This window comes from Mobula hypostoma, chromosome 20 (genome assembly GCF_963921235.1).
Source record: "Mobula hypostoma chromosome 20, sMobHyp1.1, whole genome shotgun sequence".
NCBI lineage: Eukaryota > Metazoa > Chordata > Chondrichthyes > Myliobatiformes > Myliobatidae > Mobula > Mobula hypostoma.
In genome coordinates, this window is record NC_086116.1 from 48413358 (window position 1) to 48439431 (window position 26074).

The 26074-nt window shown below is 39.4% G+C and overlaps 2 protein-coding genes across 6 annotated transcripts in view; one reads left to right on the forward strand and one right to left on the reverse strand.

The window, feature by feature from the left end:
* Positions 1–6935, forward strand: part of gsap (gamma-secretase activating protein) — a 91988-nt gene extending 85053 nt beyond the window's left edge. For 2 of the 5 annotated variants that reach the window (XM_063072829.1, XM_063072827.1), the window contains exons 29-30: positions 2210–2313; positions 2452–6934. In XM_063072829.1, coding sequence (XP_062928899.1) covers positions 2210–2310 — 101 coding nt within the window. In that variant the 3' untranslated portion in view covers positions 2311–2313; positions 2452–6934. Of the gene's footprint in view, positions 1–2209; positions 2314–2451 lie in introns of all 5 variants that reach the window. The other 3 variants (XM_063072828.1, XM_063072826.1, XM_063072831.1) reach the window with 3 other exon arrangements.
* A 10-nt stretch (positions 6936–6945) lies between these two features.
* Positions 6946–26074, reverse strand: part of ccdc146 (coiled-coil domain containing 146) — a 141575-nt gene continuing 122446 nt past the window's right edge. Inside the window, exons 16-19 of the mRNA XM_063072832.1 lie at positions 19731–19859; positions 15235–15372; positions 7871–8119; positions 6946–7161 (exon numbers count right to left, since the gene is read on the reverse strand). Coding sequence (XP_062928902.1) covers positions 6958–7161; positions 7871–8119; positions 15235–15372; positions 19731–19859 — 720 coding nt within the window. The 3' untranslated portion in view covers positions 6946–6957. The remainder of the gene's footprint in view (positions 7162–7870; positions 8120–15234; positions 15373–19730; positions 19860–26074) is intronic.

The following is a 26074-nucleotide window of genomic DNA, read 5'->3' on the forward strand; positions in this document are numbered from 1 at the left end:
TCAATACTACCTGCCCCTCCACTTACCGGCCACAAAGCTATCAATTCCTTCATCCAAATCATTGACATATAAAGTGTAAAGAAATGGTCCCAACACTGACCTCTGCAGCACGCCACTAGTCACCGGCAGCCAACCAGAATAGGCCCCCTTCATTCCTGCTGTTTGCCTCCTGCTAGTCAGCCAATTTTCTATCCATGCTAGTACCTTTCCTGTAATGCTGTGGGCTCTTATCTTGTTAAGCAGCTTCATGTACAGCAGCTTGTCAAAGGTCTTCTGAAAATCTAAATAAAGAACATCCATTGACTCTCCTTTATCTATTCTGCCTGTTAATTCCTCAAGTAATTCCAATAGATATGTCAAGCACGATTTCTCCTTAGACAATGCTAATTTCAAAAGCTCGCTTCACCCTAGCACTCCGGAGGTTAACTGGTGACAGCTTTTTGACACCTGCTGTCTGGGGCCACGGATGAATAACCACAGCAGAGTAGTCCCAATGTGAAATGCTGCTTTCAGGAGAATTAAAATGAAAACCTCTATCCCTGCCTATGGAGATGGAAAGGCAGGTGACTACTAATGGAGTTCTACCTTTTATGTTACCATCTGATGTATGAGAACCCCAGAAGAACTTCCTGAAGCTTAGAAATGACAGCATAGAACAATACAGCCCAGTAACAGACCTCCTTTGGCCCACAGTGCAAAACACCAAGTTAAACTAAGTCTCTATTGACTCCACATGATCCACATCCATTCCCTCCATTCCCTGTATATGCATGTGTCTGTCTAAAAGCCCTTTGATTTGTAACTGATCTACCAGCAGCATGCAGATTTCTAGAATTTTTTAAACAATTTGTTAATATTTAGAATATAAATATTTGGTAATATACTGTAGTCTTATCTGAATTTTGTTAAATGTCAAAATAGCATTACTCTAAAATGTGACCATGGATATGGAGAAACTTACATAGCAACGTGGTGAATGACAAATTTTAAGGGGCTTATGAAGCTGCAGGATAGATGAGAAGGAACTTCTGAGGTTAGCAATTTTGTGTTTTCAGAAAATATTCAATTAGATGTTGCACAAGTGTTATATACAATACTGCCTGTGAGATTGCATATTGAGGATTGGATAGGAACAAGAATTAGGTTTGGGCTGACAACCTGTATATAATAGATTGCCAAGATGTGCACTTGGGCTTTTTACAATGTGTATTAGTGAATGTAATGCTTCCAAGTTTGTTAACAATGCAGAGTTAGTTGTGTAGAAACTATGAAGAAATAGAAACAGTACAGATTTTATGAAGGAAGGGGACAGATTGAATAATTTGTGGTGTAGTATGAATTTATAAAGCAATACTTTGCCTTTAAAAGGGGGGGGGGGATTAGTAACCTGCAGGTATAGCAAGCAATCAGAAAGGCTGTTAATCTCTGTGTTAAGGGTTGAAGAAAAAGTGTAAGCAAGTCCTGATGAAATGGTGCATGGCTGTGTTGGAATGTATATATATTTAGTTTTATTCACAGAGGTTCACCAGAATAACTTCTGGGATGAGAGGATATTTTATGAAGAGATAGGGATACAACATGGTAACAGGTCCTTCCGGTCTGACAATGCCACCCAATTATAATCATTTGACCAATTAACCTACTGACCTGTACTACTTAGGAATGTGGGAGGAAACCCACATAGTCACGAGGAGAACATACAATCTCCTTACTGGTGGCGGCTGTAATAGTGTTAGGCTAACCACTAAGCTACTGTGCTGCTCCATTCTATTCTATTTGAATAGAATATAATAACTCAATATATTTTAGCATTCAAGAATAATATTTTTTTTGAAGTATGTGCTAATTTATAAGTGGGCTTGATGCGGAGATGTGGAGTCAGTGACTTCAGTTAAAGGTGGTGAACTTCTGGAATTCTTTAGCCCAGAGAACTGTTGAAGCTCAAGCTTGAATCAAGCCCAGGATTGGCTGAATTATTTTAAAGTGATTGATAACAAAGCAAGAAAATGAAATAATATAAAAATTCAGTCATGATATTGAATAGCAACACAAGCTTAATGAATGTATTTCTTGTTCTTATAACTTTCTGCATTTAAAGATGTTTTTCAGTCTTACTTGCCACAATAACGTGATAGGTAATGTACTCCATGGCAACAGTGAAGGCAGCTCTACCACCTATGTCCATTATATGTATTGTTTTCCCTTGCAGCATTGGACTCATTTGGAGAGCCAGAGAATGTGGATACCAAGTTTGTGGAAGAAGTAGCATTGAAACAAACATTAATTCTTCTTGGCCTTGAAAATAAATAGAATGTAAGTTTACAGTTGTAAAGATCCTTCAAAGGATAATAGACAATATTTGTATATTTGTTCATGCTAAATGTAAAGTTATAAATAGACCAAAGCTTGATATGGCTTAATGATTTTTTACTTAAAATTTTTTTTTTAAAGATACAGCATGGAACAGCCCCTTCTGGCCCACAGAGCCGCGCCACTCAGCAACCCACCTATTTAACACTAGCCTAATCACAGGACAGTTTACAATGACCAATTAACCTACTAATCAGTACATCTTTGCATTGGGAGAGGAAATTGAAGCATCCGGAGGAAACCCACATGGTCACGGGGAGAAAGTACAAACACCTTACAGAAGGTGCAGGAATTGGACGTTGAACTCCTAGGCTCTGAGGTGTAATAGCATCGCGCTAACTGCTACGCTACAGTGGCGCCCACAGATAGAAGACATTGGGCAGATTGGCTCTTTAAGAAGTAGGTATAGATTCCATTCAGTTGACAGTATTAATTTTGCTCGCAATTGTTGATATAACATTTTTCAGTTTTCAAAAGGGACAACTGCTTGTTCGTTCTATCAGCCAGCTTATATACAAGTACTTAGTGGCCCTGTCTGACCTTTAATCGCAAATAAAGGAGTATGTACAATTTTAGAATCATAGAAAAGTACAGCACAGAAATAGACCCTTTGGCCCATCTAGTGTGTGCTGAATTATTTAAACTGCCTACTCCCCTCGGCCTGCACCGGGACCATAGCCCTCCATACCCCAACCATCCATGTACCTATCCAAACTTCATTTAAACATTGCAATCAAGCTTGCATGCATCACTTGTGCTGCCACCTCGTTCCATACTCTCACGACCCTCTGAGTGAAGAAGTTTCCCCTCATGATGCCCTTAAACTTTTCATCTGTCTATACCCCTCATCATTTTGTGTACTTCTATCAAATCTCTCAATCTTCTACATTCCAATGAATAAAGTCCTAACCTATTCAACCTTTCCTTATAACAAAGGTCCTCCAGACCCAGCAACATCCTTGTAACTTTTCTCTGTACTCTTTCAACCTTGTTTACATCTTTCTTGTAGATAGGTAACCAACACTGCATGCAATGCTCCAAATTAGGCCTCACCAACATCTTATACACTTCAACTTATCATTCCATTTACTGTACTCAATACTTTGATTTAAGAAGGCCAATGTGCCAAAAGCCTTCTTTATGACCTGATCTACCTGTGCTGTCACTTTCAATGAATTATGGACCTGTATTCCCAGATCTTGTTTTGCAACACTCAGTGCCCTACCATTCACTGTGTAAGACCTACACTGGATGGTCCTACCAAAGTGCAGCACCTTGCACTTATCTGCATAACATTCCATCTGCCATCTTTCAGCCTAATTTTCCAGCTGGTCCAGATCCCGCTGCAAGCCATGATAGTCTTCCTTGCTGTCAACTACATCCCCAGTCTTGTTATCATCCACAAACTTGCTGATCCAGTTAACCACATTCTGATCCAGATCATTGATATAGATGACAAACAATAATGGTCCCAGCACTGATCCACTAGTCACAGGCCTCCAGTCAGAGAAGCAACCATCTACTACCAATCTCCGGCTTCTCCCGCAAAGCCAATGTGTAATCCAATCTACTATCTCATCTTGAATATCGAGTGACTGAACCTCTTGACCAACCTCACATCCGGGACCTTGTCAAATGCCTTGCTAAAGTCTATGTTGACAACATCAACTGCCTTGCCTGCATAAGCTTTCATGGTAACTCTCTCTAAAAAAAGTTATGATTGGTTAGATACGATCTGCCACATACAAAGGCAAACTGAGTATCCTTAATCAGTCCATGTCTATCCAAATACTCAGATATCCAGTCATTTAGAACACCTTCCAATAACTTTCCCACTACTTATAGACTCACCGGCCTATAATTTCCTGGTTATTTTTAGAATATTTTGTAAACAGTGGAACAACACTGGATGTCCTCCAATCCTCTGGTACCTCACCTGTCACTAAAGATGATGTAAATAGTTCTGCGATGTCTTTGATTGAAGCATTTAATAATGAAATTTGCCTGTTCTTGTTTGAGGCATTATTCTGCAGAGTTTCTTTGTTCTAACAGATGAAGTAGATACAAAATAGTTTTCACTTTAAAATACTGAGGAATGACAAGAAAAAACTGCACCTAGTGTAAAAGAACCTCTTTTAAAGATCATTCTACTTGTGTTAATTTGATCATTTATAAAACTGAGGGGCATAGATAAGGCAAGTAGAATCTTTTGCCTGGGGCGGGTAAGTCTAGAGGGATAGGTCACAGGTTTAGGGTGAGGAGAGAAAGATTTATGAGTAATCTGAGGAGAGATTAGAGAATTAGGCAGTGCTGTTGGCATGGGTGAGGGAAAGTTGAGGGTGCCCATTTTTGTGATTACATTAATATAAAATATTGCTGATGTTTATTTTGATTTAGTGGAGTGTACAGTATGTTTGATGAAGTAATTTACTTAAAGGGCAGAGGGACGTAATATATTGTGCTATTTGTAATATAGGAATTACAATTTGTAATATAGGATGTCGAAATTTAGTTTTATTCCATTAATGCAATATATTTAGTCAGTAAATATAAACCTTTTCTTAGCTTAAAGCAGGATAATGGACATAGATGCCAGGAAATGTATACTGATATTTTCAAAGAACTATGACTGTCACTGTTATTTGGAAATGGTTATTATAAAAAGAACTTTACAAAAGGAAATGGCCGTTTTATCTGCATTGACATTTTCTATTAATAACACCTTTTAATGTTTTTTATCCAATTGTGGTTTAATGTCACTTTAATATGGCTGAGGATAAGGTGCTCTATACTAAGTAAACTTGTTTATTTTTAAGGAATAACATTTTTAAATGTTTCAGCATGTGAAGCCTAAGCCCAACTTAGATCACAAAACATTACAAACAACCCACTCATCTGCTTCACCTGTGCCTCCTGGCCACTTCAAAATTCAGAGAACTTAAGTAGAATTAAGTCAACATTCGAGGGAAACCTAAGAGAAGATTAATGTTTCTCTGTTTTGGTATACACTGCATTGAGAGATGAACATCTACTGTTTGCAGGAATTGAACTTGTAGGTCTTTTCTGAAGTTCTTCTAATACAAGTTTGTAATTTAGTTCACATTGTACATTGGTACTAGTGTAAATGTAAGTTATTGTTGTTCAAGTCAAAAGAGCATAACAATTAGCTTAGTCCTGACGAAGGGTCTCGGCCTGAAACGTCGACTGCACCTCTTCCTACAGATGCTGCTTGGCCTGCTGCGTTCACCAGCAACTTTGATGTATGTTGTAACAATTAGCTTGATGTTATTACAGCTTGAGGTGTCAGAGTTTGGAGTTCTGTGCCAATGCTGCTTGTAAGGACCTTGTGCATTCCTCAGTTTCCAAAGTTGGACCACTGTAGGTTAATTGGTCATTGTAAATTGGCCTGTGGTTAGGCTAGGGGTTAAATTGATGAATTGCTGGACAACGTGCCTCCGTGCTGCATCTCTGAATAAATAAAATATGTCAGGATATTGAAACTCAAAACATTGCAGATGCTGGAAGTCTGAAATAAAAACTAGAACTTTATGGTAAAACTCAGCTGGTCAGTCAGCTTCTGTGGAAAGGAATTAACATTTTGGGTCAAAGATCCTTTGTGAGAACTGGGAAAGAGACAAAACAAGTTAGTTTTAAATTGCAGAGGAAGTTAGGGAGGTGTGGAATTGGTTATGATAAAGGAAGTATCCTAGATTGGAGGCCTTCATTACCCTGCTGATTATTTGTAGAGGCCCTCTAATCAATTGATTCACTGAGGCAGTTAGAGGAAAAGAACATGAACAAAACCATGAGATAAGGATGGCTAGTGAATGAGGATACAAACAAAAGGAAGTGTAAGAGTGCAACATCTAGGGCTGTAAAGTATATCCAGGTCAGGCTCTGCTCATGGAGAGAAAAACAATGCCAATATCACAGATGTTGTTAGTAAACCTTCTCAATAACCTCTGTTCATTATGAATTACTGCTTCAATTATATTGTATTTCCAAAAATCTCTATGATTAATTTCTTAATGCATACTTCACAGAAATTTATTACCTGATGAAAATAGTCAAAATTACAAAAATTTTGTTAACTTTTTATTTTGTTATAAAGATTGCTAGAGAAACTATGCAACCTTGATACAAAACTCACAGTAACAAAATAGATGTGGAATTTTAAGGTTTTAATTGTTTTGTGTTTTATTTGTTTAGTATACAAATCAATTCCGCATTCTATTCATTAGGTTCTGTAGAACATGGCACAGTAATTTACTAAAGATTGATCACATACCACAATAATGAAATACTTTTAGTGTAAGAGTTAGTTTTTATCTGTTGGCATCTTGCATCTAAAGTAGCAAATTTCAGTTGTAATCAAAAATATTAAAATTAATTCAGGAAAATTAATTTCTGTCTGTTACTTGTTTAATCATTGTAAACTCAGTCAAGTATCACAATCTAAATATAGAAATGATTAATTATCTAGCAGATTTTACAAAAACATACATCTTATGTATATAATAATTTCAAATGTTTAATGAACACTGCTTTGAAGAAGGATTTTATTACTACAACTGGATACACTTAACATCATATTTCAATTGGTTTAATTACTGGTTTTCTATAATGTCGCATGTGTGCACTGTGTTCACTGGGTTTAAAAGGAACCATTTTCCCATAAGGACGTGGAAGAGGAAGTTCGGAGTCACAGTCTGGGATATATGCATTTGGCCTTGGCTCAGCTGTTGTGTAGACTCCATTCGGCAATATGTGTCTCTCCTCCTCTTCGGTTTCCTAATTTAGGAACAAAGTCAATGGCTTTTATATCAGATGCTGATCAATATACAAATATTTACTGCAGACTGGAAATGAAAGTACTCCTCTTCCAGGAAGCCACAGTCATGTGAAACTTGTGATCTCCTCCCACTCTAGTAGCCTACAATTTACCTTACATGTCCTTACTCAGGGATTTTTATACAAAGGTTCTTATGCTTTATTAGAGTCATTATTAAGACCTGATATTAATATATTCTCACAACAAGAGAACCCATTTGGTCATCGTGGCTCTCAGAACAATTCTCTTAGTTCTATTCCCATATACTGTATTTTCTATGTCAACTATTTGTTCTCACATGCTCTCATTAACTCCTTATTCACGCCATCTATTAACACTCAAAGTAACTTACAGTAGCCAATTACCCTAGCAACCAGCACTTCTTGTGAAAAAGAAACTAATACACAGGGGAAAACTTACATGATCTTAGAGAGAATGTGAAACTCCATTCAGAAACTATTAACCCAGTTGCTGGAGATGAGTGACAGCAGCACCAGCTTCTTCACCACTCTTATGGGAGTAGATTTGATGATTTAAGTGCTGGAATCAAAACTGCATGCTGTGTGCCCTTAAATGTACATTCTGCTGTGGTTTAGCTGTATCTTTATTTGCATTTTTCCTTTGCATGATAGTTTTTCTGATAGCTAATAAAATCAGCTGGATTTGTACCTTGGATTTCATCATTATCTCCAGTTTGTGTCTGTTTTCTTTGTTCAGTATTTTCAGCCACTCGTTTTCAAACTCCTCACTGGGTGCCAATCCCTGCTCCATTCGTAGGTGGCATGCCTCCAAGAACTGCTGCTTATCCTTGACACTCTGTTGGAGTTGTATGGTATTGGCTTGTTGCATGGACAGCTCTGAGACCACAGCCATCATCTTCCGTGTAACGTCCTTAATCTTCCCTTGGATTTCATTCATCTGCAGATTTAGATTTTAATTTAGATAAAAATCCCTCCGAAACAATTATTAAACTTAAGAAAATGACATTATTGAAACATAAGATCAGTTATTACGTGGATAAATGAGCATTTTACACAATGGTTGCCTCTTAGTGTTGCTGGCTATAATAAACACTTGAAATTGTGAGCAATTTGAATGGCAATGCATTTGAAAACAGAGTCCAGAAAGACTTGGCTAGAAGAGAATCTTTTAGCCTCAAGGCAAAACTTGAGTGTACTGGATCAAATCCCAGCATGTGAGGCAGTGAGAAACTAATCAAACAGCTACAGATGCTGAAAATCTGAAACAAAACTAGAAAACGCCAGGAACACTTGACATCGGTCAAAAAGACTGAATGTTTTCCCAGTTTTAAGCAAAGAGCTCTGCTTGTACACCAAAATTAAATGTGGGCGTTCCATGTGTCATCAGTAGTTAGTTAATGCTGCATCAGCAAATTACTGGCTAAGACAGGACGACAGGGTTTCCAACAGCAGATTCTGTGGCTGTGAAAGAGATGCCAGGATGGTGTATTGCCTTCCAGGTGTCAGAGTCAAGTTTGTCTCAGCGGCTGTAGAACATTCTCAAGAGGGAGGCAAAGCAGCCAGAAGACTGTGATGCATATTGGCACCAATGACATAAGTAGAAAGGAGGACGAGGTCTTGCACAGTGAGTATAGTGAAGTGGAAAACAGACCGAAGAGCAGAACCTCAAAGGTAGTAATCTCTAGATTACTCCTGGTGCCAGGATAGAAAAAGAAAGACAACAGAAGAATGTGTGGTTGAGGAATTGGTGCAGGAGGCAGGATTTCAGTTTTTTTGGATTATTGGAATGTCTTCTGAGGTAGGGACAACCTGTACAAGACATATCTTAGCTCGGGTGGCGGGGGGGCGGGGGGTGAGGAGGGAAACCGATATTCTTGATGGGAAGTTTGCTAGTGCTACTGAGGGTGATTTAAACTAGTTAGCAGGGAGATCAGAACCAGAGCACTGGGTCAAAAAGTTGAGGGATCGGGTGGAAGGTAGATGTCATGACCAGTAAGAACAGGCAGGAGCAAGGTAATAGACAGAATGAGAAGGAGTGCTTGAAATGTGTGCATTTTAATGAGCATTGTGGGTAAGGGTGATGAACTTAGAATATGGATCAGTACATGGAACTATGATCCTGTCTCATTTTTGAGTTCTACCCATATAGATTCAATAGATGAGCCCTCATTGTATTTCCATAACGGAAACTTGGATTAGAGAGGAAAGAAGTGGATGCTTAATATTCCAGGGTCTTGATCTTTTAGATCGGATAGAGAAGGAGGTAAAAAGGTGGCTGGGGGGAGAGGTGGATTGAGAGTTGTGCTAATCAGGGACAATATTACAACTGCACTCAGAGAGGATATAATGGAGGGCTCATCTATTGAATCTATATGGGTAGAACTCAAAAATGAGAAAGGAGCAATCATTCTGATGGGATTATAACTACAGAACCTCCTCCTCAGTAGCTCCAGGACATTGAGGAAACAGATTTGCAGGCAGATTAGGAAAATGTGTATAAACAACAGCGTTGTTGTACTGGGTGATTTTAAATTCCTGATAGAGACTGAGGACTCCTTAGAGCAAAATGTTTAGATGGGGCAGAATTTCTGAGGTGTATCTGGAGGGTTTCTTAAATCATATGTATTGTTGATAGTACAACAAAAGTAGGGTAATGAGCCCAGCCAGGTAACTGACCTTTCAGTGGGAGAACAGTTAGGAAACAGTGATCACAACAACTTGCGTTTTAAGACAGCTATAGATAAGAATAAAATTGAACTTTTTGGGAGAGTTGGAGCAGGGCAAATATGAGAGTATTAGGCAGGAACGAGGAAGAGTGAAGAGAAAATGAGACAAACAGAATAAATATTTTTTCATCAGTGGAAGAAATGCCAGAAATTTGAGACAGTCAGGGGACAGAAGTGAGTGTAGTCACTATTCTTAAAGGAATAAGAATGCTGCTTGGCGGGGTTTAAACTAAATTTGCAGGGGGCAGGGATCCAGAATGTGAGAGAGGATAGCGAGATGAAGTATAAAGGACAGGTGGGGACTACACAGTTCCGGAATATTAAGTGTGAAGTAGAGAAAGGTGAGGCGGAACGAGTGATAAGGAGGATACATGTGCAGAGGGATGGTCTGACGGAGCAGAGAGTTAAATGTGCAGAAAGAGTAAGTAAATTTAGGAAGGACAACAAAATTCAAGGGGCGTATAGCCCTGTGAGAGTTCGGGGAGCTGGGTTATGCACAATAGGCAGCGATTTAAACAGAGAGAGGAGAAATGGGTTAAAAATTCTATATCTGAATGCGCGAAGTGTCAGAAATAAGGCGGATGAGCTTGAAGCTCAGGTGCGAATGGGTAACTATGATGTTGTTGGGTTAACGGAGACATGGCTGCAGGGGGATCAGACCTGGGAATTGAATGTACAAGGGTATACGTGCTATCGAAGGGACAGAAAGGTGGGCAGAGGGGGTGGGGTGGCCCTCTTGGTGAGGAATGAGATTCAGTCCCTTGCAAGGGGGGACACAGAATCAGGAGAGGTAGAGTCAGTGTGGATAGAACTGAGGAACAGTAAGGGCAAAAAGACCCTAATAGGTGTTATCTACAGGCCCCCAAACAGTAGCATGGATATTGGGTGCAAGTTGAATAGGGAGTTAACGATGGCATGTGGCAAAGGGGGATTTCAACATGCAGGTGAACAGGGAAAATCAGGTTGGTACTGGACCCCAGGATAGGGAGTTTGTAGAGTGCCTACGGGATGTATTTTTGGAGCAGCTTGTACAAGAGCTGACCAGGGATAAGGCTATTCTGGATTTAGTGTTGTGCAATGAACAGGATTTGATAAGTGATCTTGAAGTAAAGGAGCCATTAGGAGGTAGTGACCATAATATGATAAGTTTTTATCTGCAAGTTGAGAGGGATAAGGGCAGATCAGAAGTGTCAGTATTGCTGTTGAACAAAGGAGACTATGGAGCCATAAGGGGGGAGCTGGCCAAAGTTGACTGGTCGGATATCCTAGCAGAAAAGACAGTGGAACAGCAATGGCAGGTATTCTTGGGAATAATGCACAAGGTGCAAAATCAGTTCATCCCCCGGAGAAGGAAGGATTCAAAGGGGGGAAAGTGGCCACAGTGGTTGACAAAGGAAGTCAGAGATAGCATAGCAATAAAAAAGAAGTATAACAGAGCTAAGGTGAGTGGGAAGACGGATGATTGGGAAATTTTTAAGGGGCAACAGAACTTAACTAAAAAGGCTATACGGGGAGAAAAAATGAGGTATGAACGCAAGCTAGCTAGGAATATAAAGGAGGATAGCAAAAGTTTTTTTAGCTATATGAAGAGAAGGAAGATAGTTAAGAACAATGTTCGGCCCTTGAAGAATGAATTGGGAGAAATTGTTATGGGAAACAGAGAAATGGCAGACGAATTTAATAAGTACTTTGGATCTGTCTTCACTAGGGAAGATACAAGCAATCTCCCAGATGTATGGATGGGCCAAGGACATAGGGAACAGAGGATCTGAAACAGATTGACATTAGGAAGGAAATGGTGATGAGTAGACTGATGGGACTGAATGCTAACAAATTCCCAGGTCCAGATGGTCTGCATCCTAGGATACTAAAGGAGGTGGCTCTGGAAATTGCAGATGCATTGGTGATCATTTTCCAATGTTCCTTAGATTCAGGATCAGTTCCTGAGGATTGGCGAATGGCTAATGTTATCCCACTTTTTAAGAAAGGAGGGAGGGAGAAAACAGGGAACTATCGCCCTGTTAGCCTAACATCAGTAGTGGGGAAGATGCTAGAGTCCATTATTAAAGATGAAATAGCGGCATATCTTGATAGCAGTGACAGGATTGGGCTGAGCCAGCATGGATTTACCAAGGGCAAATCATGCTTGACTAATCTATTGGAGTTTTTTGAGGATGTAACCAGGAAGATAGACGCGGCAGATCCAGTGGATGTGTACCTTGACTTTCAGAAGGCATTTGATAAGGTACCACATAGGAGATTGGTGGGTAAAATCAAAGCTCATGGCATTGGGGGGAGGATATTGACATGGATAGAAAACTGGTTGGCAGATAGAAAGCAAAGGGTAGCAGTGAATGGGTGTTTCTCGGAATGGCAGGTGGTGACTAGTGGGGTGCCACAGGGCTCGGTATTGGGACCACAGCTGTTTACGATTTACGTCAATGATTTAGAGGAAGGCATTGTGAATAACATCAGCAAGTTTGCTGATGATACTAAGCTGGGTGGCAGTGTGACATGTGATGAGGATGTTAGGAGAATTCAAGGTGCCTTGGATAGGCTGGGTGAGTGGGCAGAAACTTGGCAGATGGCGTTTAATGTGAATAAGTGTGAGGTTATTCACTTTGGGAGCAAGAACAGGAAGGCACATTATTATCTAAATGGTGTGGAGTTAGGTAAGGGAGAAATACAAAGAGATCAAGGAGTACTTGTTTGTCAGTCTCTGAAGGTGAATGAGCAAGTGCAGCAGGCAGTGAAGAAGGCTAATGGAATGTTGGCCTTTATTACAAAGGGAATTGAGTACAAAAGCAAGGAAATCCTTTTGCATTTGTACAGGGCCCTGGTGAGACCACACCTGGAGTATTGTGTGCAGTTTTGGTCTCCAGGGTTAAGCAAGGACATCCTGGCTGTGGAGGAGGTGCAGCGTAGGTTCACTAGGTTAATTCCTGGGATGTCCGGACTGTCTTACGCAGAGAGGTTAGAGAGACTGGGCTTGTACACGCTGGAATTAAGGAGATTGAGGGGGGATCTGATTGAGACATATAAGATTATTAAGGGATTGGACAAGATAGAGGCAGGAAATATGTTCCAGATGCTGGGAGAGTCCAGTACCAGAGGGCATGGTTTAAGAATAAGGGGTAGGTCATTTAGGACAGAGTTGAGGAGGAACTTCTTCTTCCAGAGAGTTGTGGAGGTGTGGAACGCGCTGCCTCAGAAGGCAGTGGAGGCCATTCTCTGGATGCTTTCAAGAAGGAGCTAGATAGGTATCTTATGGATAAGGGAATCAAGGGTTATGGGGACAAGGCAGGAACCGGGTATTGATAGTAGACGATCAGTCATGATCTCAGAATGGCGGTGCAGGCTCGAAGGGCCGATTGGTCTACTTCCGCACCTATTGTCTAAAAGACGCTTGGGAAGCTGTAAGGACTGAAGGTAGATAAGTCACCTGGACCAGATGGACTATACCCCAAGGTTCTGAAAGAAGTAGCTGAAGAAATTGTAGAGGCAGTAGTAGTGATCTTTGAAGAATTACTAGATTCTGTAATGGTTCCAGAGAACTGGAAAATCACAAATGCCACCTCTCTTTAAGAAGGAGAAAGGCAAAAGACAGGAAATTATTCCAGGAAATTAGCCTGACTTCAGTGACTGGTAAGGTGTTAGATTCCATTATTAAGGATGAGGTTTCAGGGTACTTGGAGGTACATGATAAAATAGGCTTAAGACAGCATGGTTTCTTCAAAGGAAAAACTTGTCTGAAAAATCTGTTGGAATTCTTAGAGGAAAAAGCAGGCAGGACAGTCATAGGAGAATCAGTAGATGTTGTTTACTTGGATTTTTAGAAGGCCTTTGACAAGATGCCACATTTGAGGCAGCCAAAGAAGGTAAGAGCATATGGTATTAAAGGAAAGATACTAGCATGGACAGAAGATTGGCCATCTGGTAGAAGGCAAAGAGTGGGAATACAGAGGGCCTTTTCTGATTGTCTATTGTGACTAATGGTGTCCCGTGGAGGCTGGTGTTGAGTCTGATACTTTTCATGCAATATGTTAATAATCTGGATGATGGAATTACAAACAAGAGAACATCTGCGGATGTTGTAAATCTGAACAACACACACAAAATGCTGGAGGAACTCAGCAGGCCAGGCAGCATCTATGGAAAAAAAGTACAGTTGACATTTTGCGCTGAAATCCTTTGGCAGGACTGATGGAGTTGATAGTTTTGTGGCCAAGTTTGTGGATGATACAAAAATAGGCGGAGGAACATGGTAGTGTTGAAGAAGCAGGGAATCTGTAAGAGGACTTGGACAGATTATGAGAATGGTAAAGAAGTAGCAGATGGAATACAATGCAGGGAAGTGTATGGTCACGCACTTCAGTAAAAGGAATAAAGGCGGAGACTATTTTCTAAAGGGGGAGCGAATTCAAAAATCAGAGGTGCAAAGGGATTTGGGAGTCCTAGTGAAGATTTTCTAAAGATTAACTTGCAGGTTGAGTCATTAGTAAGGAAGGCAAATGTATTGTTAGCATTCATTTCCAGAGAACAAGAAATTAAAAGCAGGATGTAATGCTGAGACTTTATAAGGCATTAGTCAAAATACATTTGGAGTATTGTGAGCAGTTTTGTCCCCATTATCCAAGTGTTCCACTGCCAAATGCACTGAAGCATTCATCTAAAGCTGTGACTGCTATTGCGGATTAACGTAAACAAACTTTTGCCACTATTGCCAATATTTATATATCCATCAGCTAGAGGCTATAAACTGATTCTGGACTCTCAGCTTGCCTGGCTGTGCCAAATTGGCAACCATATAACACCACCAATACAAAGGTTGTGAGGAAGATTTGTTTTGGTTAGGAATAGGAGGGGAGGGAAGATGAAACAAGGATGGGTATAGTTTAGGGGAAGGTGGGAGTTGTAGGATAGAACAGGATGGGAGTCCAGGGTTGGAGTGTGAGAATTGTCTGGAGATTATGTTGGCATCAGAGCACAATGCGTTGTGAGAAAAGTAATTGGTTCTGGAATAGGAGTTGAGTGGAGCTGGGAATGAATGTTTGGAATGGGAGCAGATTGAGGGCGTGAACTGGGATTAAAGAAGGACGGAGGCTGAGAAGGGGGAGTGGAACTGATGCATTTAAGAGAGTAATGCAGAGTGCAATATTTGTATTTTTTTTCAAAAGTAAATAATTGATTTTCAATTTAAAAAAGCATATTACAAGATATTTCTATTAAGTGACTTCAAAGTAGCTTTGCAATCAACACATCAATAATTTGAAATACTTTTCTCTGAGTACAATTCAATATTGAGAAGTTTAGTGTTTCAGTGTACCTTCTTAGCTAAGGTGAGTGTGTCCTCTTTGCCATTCATTACTTTGACACTAATTCGTTCAGTAAGGCGGGTCACTTGTTCAAGGATTAGATCTTTCTCCAATAATTGCTCCTCCTTTCCTGCCAGTTTCAACTCCATCTACAACAATGGAGAAAAGGACTGAATTAATGAAAAGAATCAGAAATAAAACAATACAACAGGTGAATGTACACTCTAAATATTGCAATATTTATAAATAAATATAAATGGATTCTTTAAGGTTGTCAAAGCCAGGTAGTGGGGATAAGGTCCAACTACTTATTAAATGCTCCCAGTGGTGGACGTCTCAAATAGCCTCTGACAACCAAGTCAACCTCCTGACCTTTATGTGTGGCTTAGCTACTCCACTGGTAGGCAGCCGTCGATCCCAAGGGATTGTGGGTTTGCGCATCTGGTGGACTGTGTCCTCTCCAGGGTGCAAGCCTGGGTGGGAAGATTTGAAGAACCGGCTGTTGCCCATGCAGTGGGTTCCCCCTCTCCACGTCACTGATGTAGTCCAAGGAAGAGCAAGCACTGATACAGCTTGGCACCAGTGTCATCGCAGAAGTTACCAGAGTGAAATTGTAAACAGCATCAAACTGCCTTAGGGACCCTGCCTCCAGAATTCTTCCTCAGGGTTTACTCCTGAAGTCTTTCCCATGCGTGGGTATGGCCATAAGGCAGCGGAGGTTTAACATCAGAGTTTTCCTTCTCCTAGGTGGGTGCCATACAAGGCTAATGAACCCCACCTGCCCAAGGCTTAGCTACTAAGCCCAACAGAACTGTTTCTACTGACAGTGAGGGGCAAAGGTGGGTTACTGGCACCTTAAAACCAGTCTCTTCGGGTTTGTTAACCGTGGCACATCTAGAAGGAAAACTCGGATTTCAAATCTCCACTGCCATGTGGCTGTACCCACTCATTGGGAAAGCTCCAGGTGTAAACCCCAAGGAAAAATCTGGATTTGGAGTCCCTGAGGCAGTCCTATGTTGAGTTCAGCTCCCGTGAGTGGCAAACTCTATTGGTTTCTGCCGTTCCTTTGGATTCATCAGCTGTGTGGAAAGGGCAGCCTGCTGGATGGGCAATAGTTTACTCTCTGTATCATACAGCCCTAGTTTGCATATCACGTAGACAGCTAGGATGCAACATTCATGGTCAACCCCGTCAAATAGAGGGCCTTTTTTTTTACAATGCAATGTGCATCATGAAAAATAAAAGAGTATTATTCAGAATGTTAGTTTTTGAGTTGCCAGCACTTTAAAATATTTTACCAGTAGAAGGATAAATAAACAGAGGGACCAGTGCAATGATGAAAGCAGAACTGGGTGTACATTTAGTAAATTAAAAGTTAAACCACCTTGGCATTTTTGTTCTAGAGCAAGACCAAGACAAAATGATAAATGCTGCACTTGATATAGCAATGATTAACATGGGTAAGCTAGGAGCCACGGGAATATCATTGATAAATCCATGAAGGAATTAATCTGAAACTGCTTTTCTCAATGGTTAGGATTAGAACATAACACCACGTGAAGTGACTGAGGTAGAGCTTTGATGCTTAAAACAATAAGTACATGGGAAAGAACATAATAGAAGTAAATTATGATATCCTTAGAAAGAATGAAGCAAGCACCTTTACAATGGCCAGTTTCCATGCAGTAAATTCTGTAGTTTTTGAGGTTCACCTATCAGGGATTCCCAACTTGGGGTCCATGGACCCCTTGCTTAATGCTATCGGTCCATGACATAAAAAAAGATTGGGAAGCCCTGGTAGATCTTAATATATTCTAGATATCTTTTTAAAACTTTTTACATTAAGGAAATGGACAGCTAATGCTTAAGCAATGACCTTAATTAGGGTAGGTAATTTATCAGCTTGGCATGACTAACAATAATTTCTCTACATTATCAGTTTCACACCAGAATATTTCCCTGGCTAAAATAAAATAGAAAATTATGCAAATAATCAGCAGCCCAAACAGCAGTAATAGCCAGCGAAAACAGTGTAATGCTTCATATCAATGATAATTAATCCAGTGACCATCTTATGGCATTTATTTTTGGATTTATCCTTGAATAAAAATACCATCTTCACATCTACCCTAGCAAATGTCCTCTTATCCATAGAAGAGACCCAGTTAGCTGATAAGTACTTCCAGCATTTTTACTAAGTAATAATGTAACAATATTTGTTACAACCATGCCAGCAGTGTCACAATCGTATACGGGAAAATGCTTTAGAAAGTGTACAAAACTTTTAGCATTGCTTTTAATAAGTGACAGTTTGTAGTTTATAACCAGGACTAAAGTCATAATAATTACAATTTGACAACAACTAAACTGAATTCTGTTTGCAATGTAGCATAGATCATTTATCCATTCAGACAATTTATTCTCAGTGTACATATCTGTTATTGTGATTCCCAAAATAATGATTTTTTTTCCTGTCTAATGTCTTAGAATATGGAGTGGGAAGCTTAGTTCTTCAATGAATAAAGAGAAATCACAGCTTTTTGGACAACTGTAATAGAAATTTTACAGTAAATTGAATTGACATTATTACTTACATCTTTCACATATGTGAGTAAAAATCTGTACATTACGTTTCTGTCTAAATGTATAATGTGCAATTTATAGTAATTTGTAATAAATAGTGTGTACAACAGGACAGAAATACAATTGTTTCAGTGTGAATTAATCAGTCTGATGGTCTGGTGGAAGAAGCTGTCCCGGAGCCTGTTGGTCCTGGCTTTCATGCTGCGGTCCCATTTCCGGGATGGTGGCAGCTGGAACAGTTTGTGTTTGGGGTGTCAGTGTGATTGGTTTGCAACTGCTCTCTGAAACAGCCAAACATACTGAAGCAACAAGACAAGAAAAAAAGCAGATAAATGATGTCCACACCTGGGTTGGATACAACAAAGGAACATAGAATCCAGTTGCTCTGTAAAGTTGAATCACCATCTTATTATGCGTCAAAGCATGACGCAAAAGGAAACCTCGATGATTATAACCACTGAAGGATGTCATTGCCAAACAGGGTCTGCAGCAAATGGTGACTGAACCACCACAGGACCAATTCCAATTTGAACTCATTCTCATCAATCTAACTGCTGTAAGAGGTGATGGTATTGGCAAGAGTGATCATCGTAAACTCCCACCTTCCTGCTGAAGATGGCAAATATCTTGTTTTGTGTTTCTGTCATTGTACTCATGGGATAGATTCAGGACCTACCTACCGACTTTGAACCAGGCATCCATGTGGCTCCATGATTAGAATTATAAACTGTCAGAACCTGCAATCTTGTGAACAAAATGTATCTTACACTCAGTCACTAATGAGTATAAATCAGGAAGCCAGGATTACCACGACATGTTCTTGAACAGCAAGTATAAACCTGAAACCAAACTCCAGTTTAATATTCATACCGACCTGGGGGAACTTGGACAAACGATGCGGCAGATTGTAACACTGAAACAGAGAGCTGTTGGTCTCCCCTCTTGTTGTGGTGGGAGCGATATCTCTCTCTCTCCCTCGTTAGTGAGAGAGAGAGAGCCTGTCTGGGATGTCAAAGTGTTGGGAGGGACAGTAGCTTTTGATAGACTCTAGCTCATGGTCATGGGGGGGTGGGGGAGGTATTGCTATTGCTTCCATGGTGGATGGTGGGGGTTGATGCTTTTGATAGAGCAAGTGGAGAGAGAGGACGGGTAGGGGAGAGGTGAGGGGGTAGGGTTGATGTTGCTTGTGTGGGGAGGGGTGGGGGGCTTTGGGGTTCTGATTTTTTCTGTCATTCATTCTTTGTTCTTTTCTATTTCGTGGGTAACTGTAAGTAAGGAGAAAGTACAAACTCTTTACAAACAGTGGTGGAATTGAAGCTGGGTCACTGGCACAGTAAAAATGTTACACTAATTGCTATGCTACCGTACCGTATGATGAGTAATTTTCTGTACAACACAAAATGAGTAGAGTTGTTGACAGGAAGATAGTCATAAGATATTGGATGAATTGATCACTTAGTAAAATGGGCAGAGAATTAGTGTAGAGAGATACTTGTTAGTCAGTATGTACATTGTGGGCCATATGACCTGTTTTTGTATTGTATGACTCTGTAACTCTTTATAACCTCATTACTGTATGATTGGTGGCCAAGCTTTAATAAAGTTCCAGACCACTTTAATCTCAGGTAATTTTTTAGTATCTCACGCAAGTCTTTGGTAATTGATGACATTTCAATATGTATTTACACTTTGCAAGCTCAGGACCCTTTTCTACAGGAATGGACAAATTGAATATATCTGGTTACAAGTATATTTTGCAATGAAATTTTATTGCACTGAACAAATTCAGGCTCATTTCTCACACAAATAATGTTTGTTTTAAGTTGCTCCATTTAGCTTTTTCTCACTGTTCAAGAGATATGAATAAAGTTTTGTACATAACTTGCCTGGCATAGTTAATAAATTTTAATGAGCAGCATATTACCTCATTTACTCTTGTGTATATTTCTTCAAATGATGGGTCCTCTCCACCCAATAACCGTGCTCTGTTCACATTTGAAGGATCCACTAAAATCTTCTCAAGACTTTGGACTTTGTCTTGACACTGAATAAGCTGCAGTAGAAATAATTATAAAGATTGTAAGAGTTAAACAAAGTATATATAGACCAGCATCAGGAATGTGACTCTTTACTTCCTAATCAGTACATGAAGATACTGATTTGCAAACATGTGTATTGATAAAGAGGACACATTTCGCTACACTAGTACTGTTATTCACTGTGAGAATAAATTATTAAGTTAGTATTTCTTGCCCAACATTTTAATCTGTCAAGAATTTTCATTCTATTAAAGAGTAAATCAAATGTCAATAACCTGGATTTTAGACTCCAAAAAGGTCAAAGTTCAAAGTAATTTTATTATTAAAGTACATGTATGTCACCATGTACAACCCTCAGATTCATTTTCTTCTGAGCATACTCAATAAATCCATATTAGAATAATAACCCTCATAGAATCAATGAAAGACCGCACCATCTAGGGCTTCCAACCATTGTGGAAAAGCCAACAAACTGCAAACACAAAAGAAATAATAATAATAAATAAATAAATAAGCAATAAACATGAGATGAAGTGTCCTTGAAAGTGAGTCCATAGGCAGGAGGAGTCAGTGTATCACGCATTTACGGAATGTGAGAGGTTGCAGCTGCTCTTTGAGTTTCTCAGGGTGCTGCTGCTGAGGTTCTGGGTGCTCTTTAGTCTCGGGCTCCTCATATATGGGCACCCAGTTCGAAAGGGGGCAGGGCGTGAGGAGAATCTCCTGGTGGGCTTGGTCCCGGGCCTAGACAAGATAGCCATTCACAGAGACGGAGCAGGCGGTCTCGGCAGGCACACCGGGGAACTTCCGTCAGCACTGGTTCCCCCGTGGTATTGACTGTTTTATAGACGGTAGTAACCATATTTTGAGTATACTTACTGTCTTTGTAAATATTAATTGTCTGTACATCTGTGTATATGTGTTGTAAATAAACTTTTATAGTTTTGTTAAATAGAAAGAAGTGAATCCATAGGTTGTGGGAACATTTCAATGATGGGGCAAGTGAAGCTGAGTGAAGTTATCCCCTTTGGTTCAAGAGCCTAATGGTTGAGGGATCATAACTGTTCCTGTACCTTCTTCCTGATGGCAGCAGCAAGAAGAGAGCATGTCCTGGGTGGCGAGGGTTCCTGATGATGGATGCTGCTTTCCTGTGACAATGCTTCATGTAGATGTGCTCAATAGTCAGCAGGGCTTTACCCATGATGGATTGGGCTGTATCCGCTGCAGTTTGGAAGATTTTCTGTTCAAGGGCTTTGGTGTTTCCATACCAGGTTATGATACAGCCAGTCAACAAACTGTCACTACACACCTATAGAAGTTTGTCAAAGCTTTAGATGTCATGCCGAGTCTTCATAAACTTCTAAGGAACTGGAGTTCTTCTGTGCTTTCTTCATAATTGCACTTATGGGCTGAAGAGCTACAGAACAAATATATCCATGCCAATAAAATAGACCATGTTACTTCCACTTCTGTATAATTGTCAAAGAGCTACCTCAGATCATGTTCCTAAAACTACCAACGATATCTTGTAACATCTAAATGTGACCATCTCAATATCTTTGTGGTTAGTTTCCTTTTATGCTGCCTAAATGTTAACCAAAACTTTAATGCCTGTATCTTAACTCACACTATGTTACATTCACTCCACATTCATGCACTGTTGACCAATAGTACTTTGATCTATGATACTTAGGTTTTAAAATTCTCTATCTGGTTTTCAAATTCCTCCATTGCCTCATTTTGTCCTTCTCTGTAATTTCCACTGCTACCGTGCACCAAGATTAATATTTACGCTAGAGTTGGTCTCTTTGCTCATCTTCAAGTCTAGTCATTCCTTTCCTTCATTGTGTTTGGCTCGAAACGCTGGAATTTCCAAAAAAAAAATCTTAGTCTCTGCACTTCAGTTTTTGGAAGACTCGTTAAAACTTTAATCAAATGTAATGTCATCTGAAGTAATCAACTGAAGCAGTTCAAGAAGATGGCTCCCATTAACATCTCAACAGCAATTAAGGAAAGAAAGTAAATTCTGGCAATGGCAAAAATCTCCAGTTTGGCTGGGTATCAAATTTTGTTTGATCACATTCTTGCAAAATGACATGTGTGTTTTATTCTGTTAAAGATTCCACATATACGAAGGTTGTTGATGATGATACATTGTACCCTTTTCTCTTATTTTCTGTTGAACACCACATTCATGGTTAATTTAAAAACGCAAACAACAGGAATTCTGCAGATGCTGGAGGTTCAAGCAACACACATAAAAGTTGCTGGTGAACGCAGCAGGCCATCTTCACTCATCTTCTTTCAGTGAGTCCTGACCTGACGAAGGGTCTCGGCCTGAAGCGTCAACTGCACCTCTTCCTAGAGATGCTGCCTGGCCTGCTGCGTTCACCAGCAACTTTGATGTGTGTTTCATGGTTAATTAACTATTTTAGAACATGGAAAATCATTTAATCTATGTTTGTCCTAACCTAACAACCGATTTCTAATTCTATATTTTTAGCAATATTTTCCATTAAATGTTTCAGCGTCTCATTGCCCTAGACCTGGTATCGTGGAACAAAATATAATTATTTCACGATCTCGTGAGACAACTCGAAACAGCGAATATCATATGCTTACATTTACAGTTTGTTGGAAAGAAGAATGGATTCAAGGTTGATATTTTAATGTTATATAAGAGTAATATGAATTCATAAAAGCAGATCTAATGATGGAAAACTAGAAAATTAAGTTAAAGTATTGGTTAGTTAAAATGCAGTGGCAGACAATTAAAGGGATTTTTAGAAAAAAAACAATAGATTCAAATGAGAAAGAAGGGTTCCTGTGGGAGAAGACACCATATACAGTGGTGCTAGAAAGTTTGTGACTCTGTAGAATTTTCTGTTTCCGTATAAATATGACCTAAAATGTAATCAGATCTTCACGTAAGTACTGAAACTAGATAAAGAGAACCCAATTAGATAAGTAACACAAAACATTATACTTGTTCATTTACTTAATGAGAAAAATGATCCTATATTACATGTATTTGTTGGAAAAAGTATGTGAACCTCTGGGGTAGTGTCTTCCCCAAAAGTTATTTGGAGTCAGGTGTTGCAATCAATGAGAGGAGATTGGAGGTGTGGGTTGAAGAGGTGCCCTGCCCTATAAAAGAAGACACACAAAGTCAAATTACTGACAGAGCCTGCTCTTCTCAAGAAAGAGAATGTGCACCATGCCTTGATCAAAACAACTTTCAGAGGACCTTAGAAGAAGAATTGTGGAGATGAATGAAGCTGGAAAAGGCTACAAAAGCATTTCTAAAGATCCACAGTAAGAGATATTGTCTACAAATGGAGGAAGCTCAGTACTGTTGTTTCTCTCCCTAGGAGTGGGCACCTGCAAAGATCACACTAAGAGCCATAATGTGCAATACTGAAGGAAGTGAAAGAGAACCCAAGGGTAACAGCAAAAAGACATATAGAAACTCTACAATTTGCTTAAGTGTCTGTTAATGTGTCCACTACAAGAAAAATACTGAACAAGAATGGTGTTCATGGAACGACACCATGCAGGAAACCACTGCTCTCCAAAAAAATTTGCTGCAGTCTCAAATTTGCAAAAGACCACCTGGATGTTCTACAACACTTCTGCGACAATGTTCTGTGGACAGATGAGACAAAAGTTGAATTTTTTTGGCAGAAATGCACATTGCTATGTTTGGAGGAAGAAGGGCACTGCACACCAACAGCAAAACCTCATCTCAACTGTAAAGTATGGTGGAATGAGCGTCATGGTTTGGGGCTGCTTTGTTGCCTCAGGACTGGACAGCTTGCAATCATTGAGGGAACAGTAAGTTCAAAATTGTATCAAGACATTTTACAGGAGAATGTCAGGGTGGCAGTCAATCACCTGAAGCTTAATATAAGTTGGATAATGATCTGAAAGACAAGAGTAAATGAACAACAGAATGGTTTACAAAGAAGAAAATTTGTGTTTTGGAATAGCTGTGTCCAAGTCCTGACCTTAATCCTACAGAAATGTTGTAGAAGGACATTGAAGCATGTAGTTAATGCAAAGAAGCCAACCAACATTCCAGAGTCGAAGCAGTTTTGTAAGGAGGAATGGCAAAAAATTTCTCCAAGCCGATGTGTAGGACTTATCAATAGTTACCGGAAACGTTTGGTTGAAGTTATTGTTGTACAAGGGGATAACACCAGTTACTGAAAGCAAAGGTTCACAAACTTTTTCTAACAAATACATGTAATATTGGATCATTTTTCTCAAAAAATAAATGAGCAAGTATAATGTTTTTTGTGTTATTTGTTTAATTGGGTTCTCTTTATCTAGTATTAGGACTTAGGTGAAGATCTGATAACATTTTAGGTCATATGGAGAAATAGAGAAAATTCTACAGGGTTCACAAACTTCATAGCACCACTGTACATGGTAAATTAAAATTTTATATATCAGACTTGAAAGAATATCATATAATTGTGTAAATGTGTTAGAAGATGAGACATAATATAAAGACAGGAAAGAATGGCAAAGAGAATAATAGGGAAGAATGTTGTAGTATGAGATTAAAGTAGCCAGAAATATAAAAATAGGATTTCTAGAGCTATTTTAAAATGCCTGACTTCTGTTCCTTTTTTCTAAGTTTCTGGGATTTTGCAGGCTAATTTGCAACATTGCACACTTCCCTATAGTTATTTAATTTCTCTGTTAATACACAACCTGGAGAAGTGCATTGGGATAGTTGGAAGATCCATCTAAAGTCCAGTGGCATCACTGTTCTAAGAATTTCATTGTCCATAAGTTTTGTCTTTAGCAACAAAAATTTAAAAGAAAATCTTCTCTCAAACAAACAGAAAAATAATATTTCTCTTCATAGTTTAAAAAAATTTCAAGGGGAACATCTCAAGATATTAATTTTCAATTAGAATGAATTGGTCTTGTAATTTATTGGCATCTCTAGAGACCAAAGGAGCAGATGTTATTAGTTTATTTTATTGCCAAATAAATCAGGGTACAATTAAATTTCTTGCTTCCATGAAACTCATAAAGTAAACAATATAATAAATACAGCAATAGTGTGGTGACAAATACAAAACACCAGAATAGTGCAAAGATAGTAGGACGATCAGAAAAAGTGCAAAAAGAAATGTTGAAGTGGTATTAAGAGAAAAACCCAAAACAAAATAATCAAGTGAGGTAAAATTAAGGGTCTGATAATGTAGCAGCACCACTTGGAAGAGGATGTGAAAGAATTAGTGTTTAATGACCAAAAAATCCTCCCAAGCAAAGAAACACTTTCCCCAACCACCAGCCCCAACCCAACACACTCTGAGTAATCAGTCAACTATGTTAATTGTTTCTTCTGGATCTGTGACACCATGACTCAGAGGGCATATTTTCAGCAAGTTTCCAACAAACAAAATTCTTCAGTGCTCCAATATACATGACCACTCTAAAGAAGGGCACTCACTGTAACTGTAATCAAAATTGCAATTTTTGTGGCATTTGTTTCGGGTGACATGTCTTAACAAAAGCAGTGACAACATAACCTAGCTGAATAAAGCATCTCATGGAAGCTGAGCACCAGGATGCATATTTGTTAGTCACCATCAAGTGATTTTCCATTTTGATGATCCAGCATTGTAGCAGATTTATAAGCATGGCATTGGAGAAAGGACTTCCTGTGCTTATTCTCTGATCCATCAAGCATGGGTCAATGTGATCGCCACCAATCACATTTTTTCAGTTTTCAAACTCTGCATGAGCACTCTCTTTCCAAGCACTTCCATCTCTTTATAACACACTTCTACAGTAACACCTTCACTTTCAGTGTCTTTCCATTTTCACCGTTAACATCTCCATCCAGGAATCCCTTCTCACTTCACACTATCATCCTTACCCCACTTTATTCTTTCATCAGTCAGTGTGGTAGCTACATCTCCACGATCAATAATTCATCTTTGCTTACCACTTAAACATTCACCGCAGCTGAGACAAGTGGCACTGTTTTCCCATGTAAAGTCTCAGCTGCAGTAGAAAGTTCCAGACTTTAAAGGCCGTGGAACTCCTGGGAACTGATGGCCAACGGCAAGCTATGCTTAATGGGAAGGCAAGGGTGGCAGCTCATCCGAGTCAAATATCTTCAATATTTCATGCACTTGGGCAAATATTCAGGGAGCTTCACAACCAATTTTTATGTTTTTTCATTGTACCGCTGCTGCAGAACAATGAA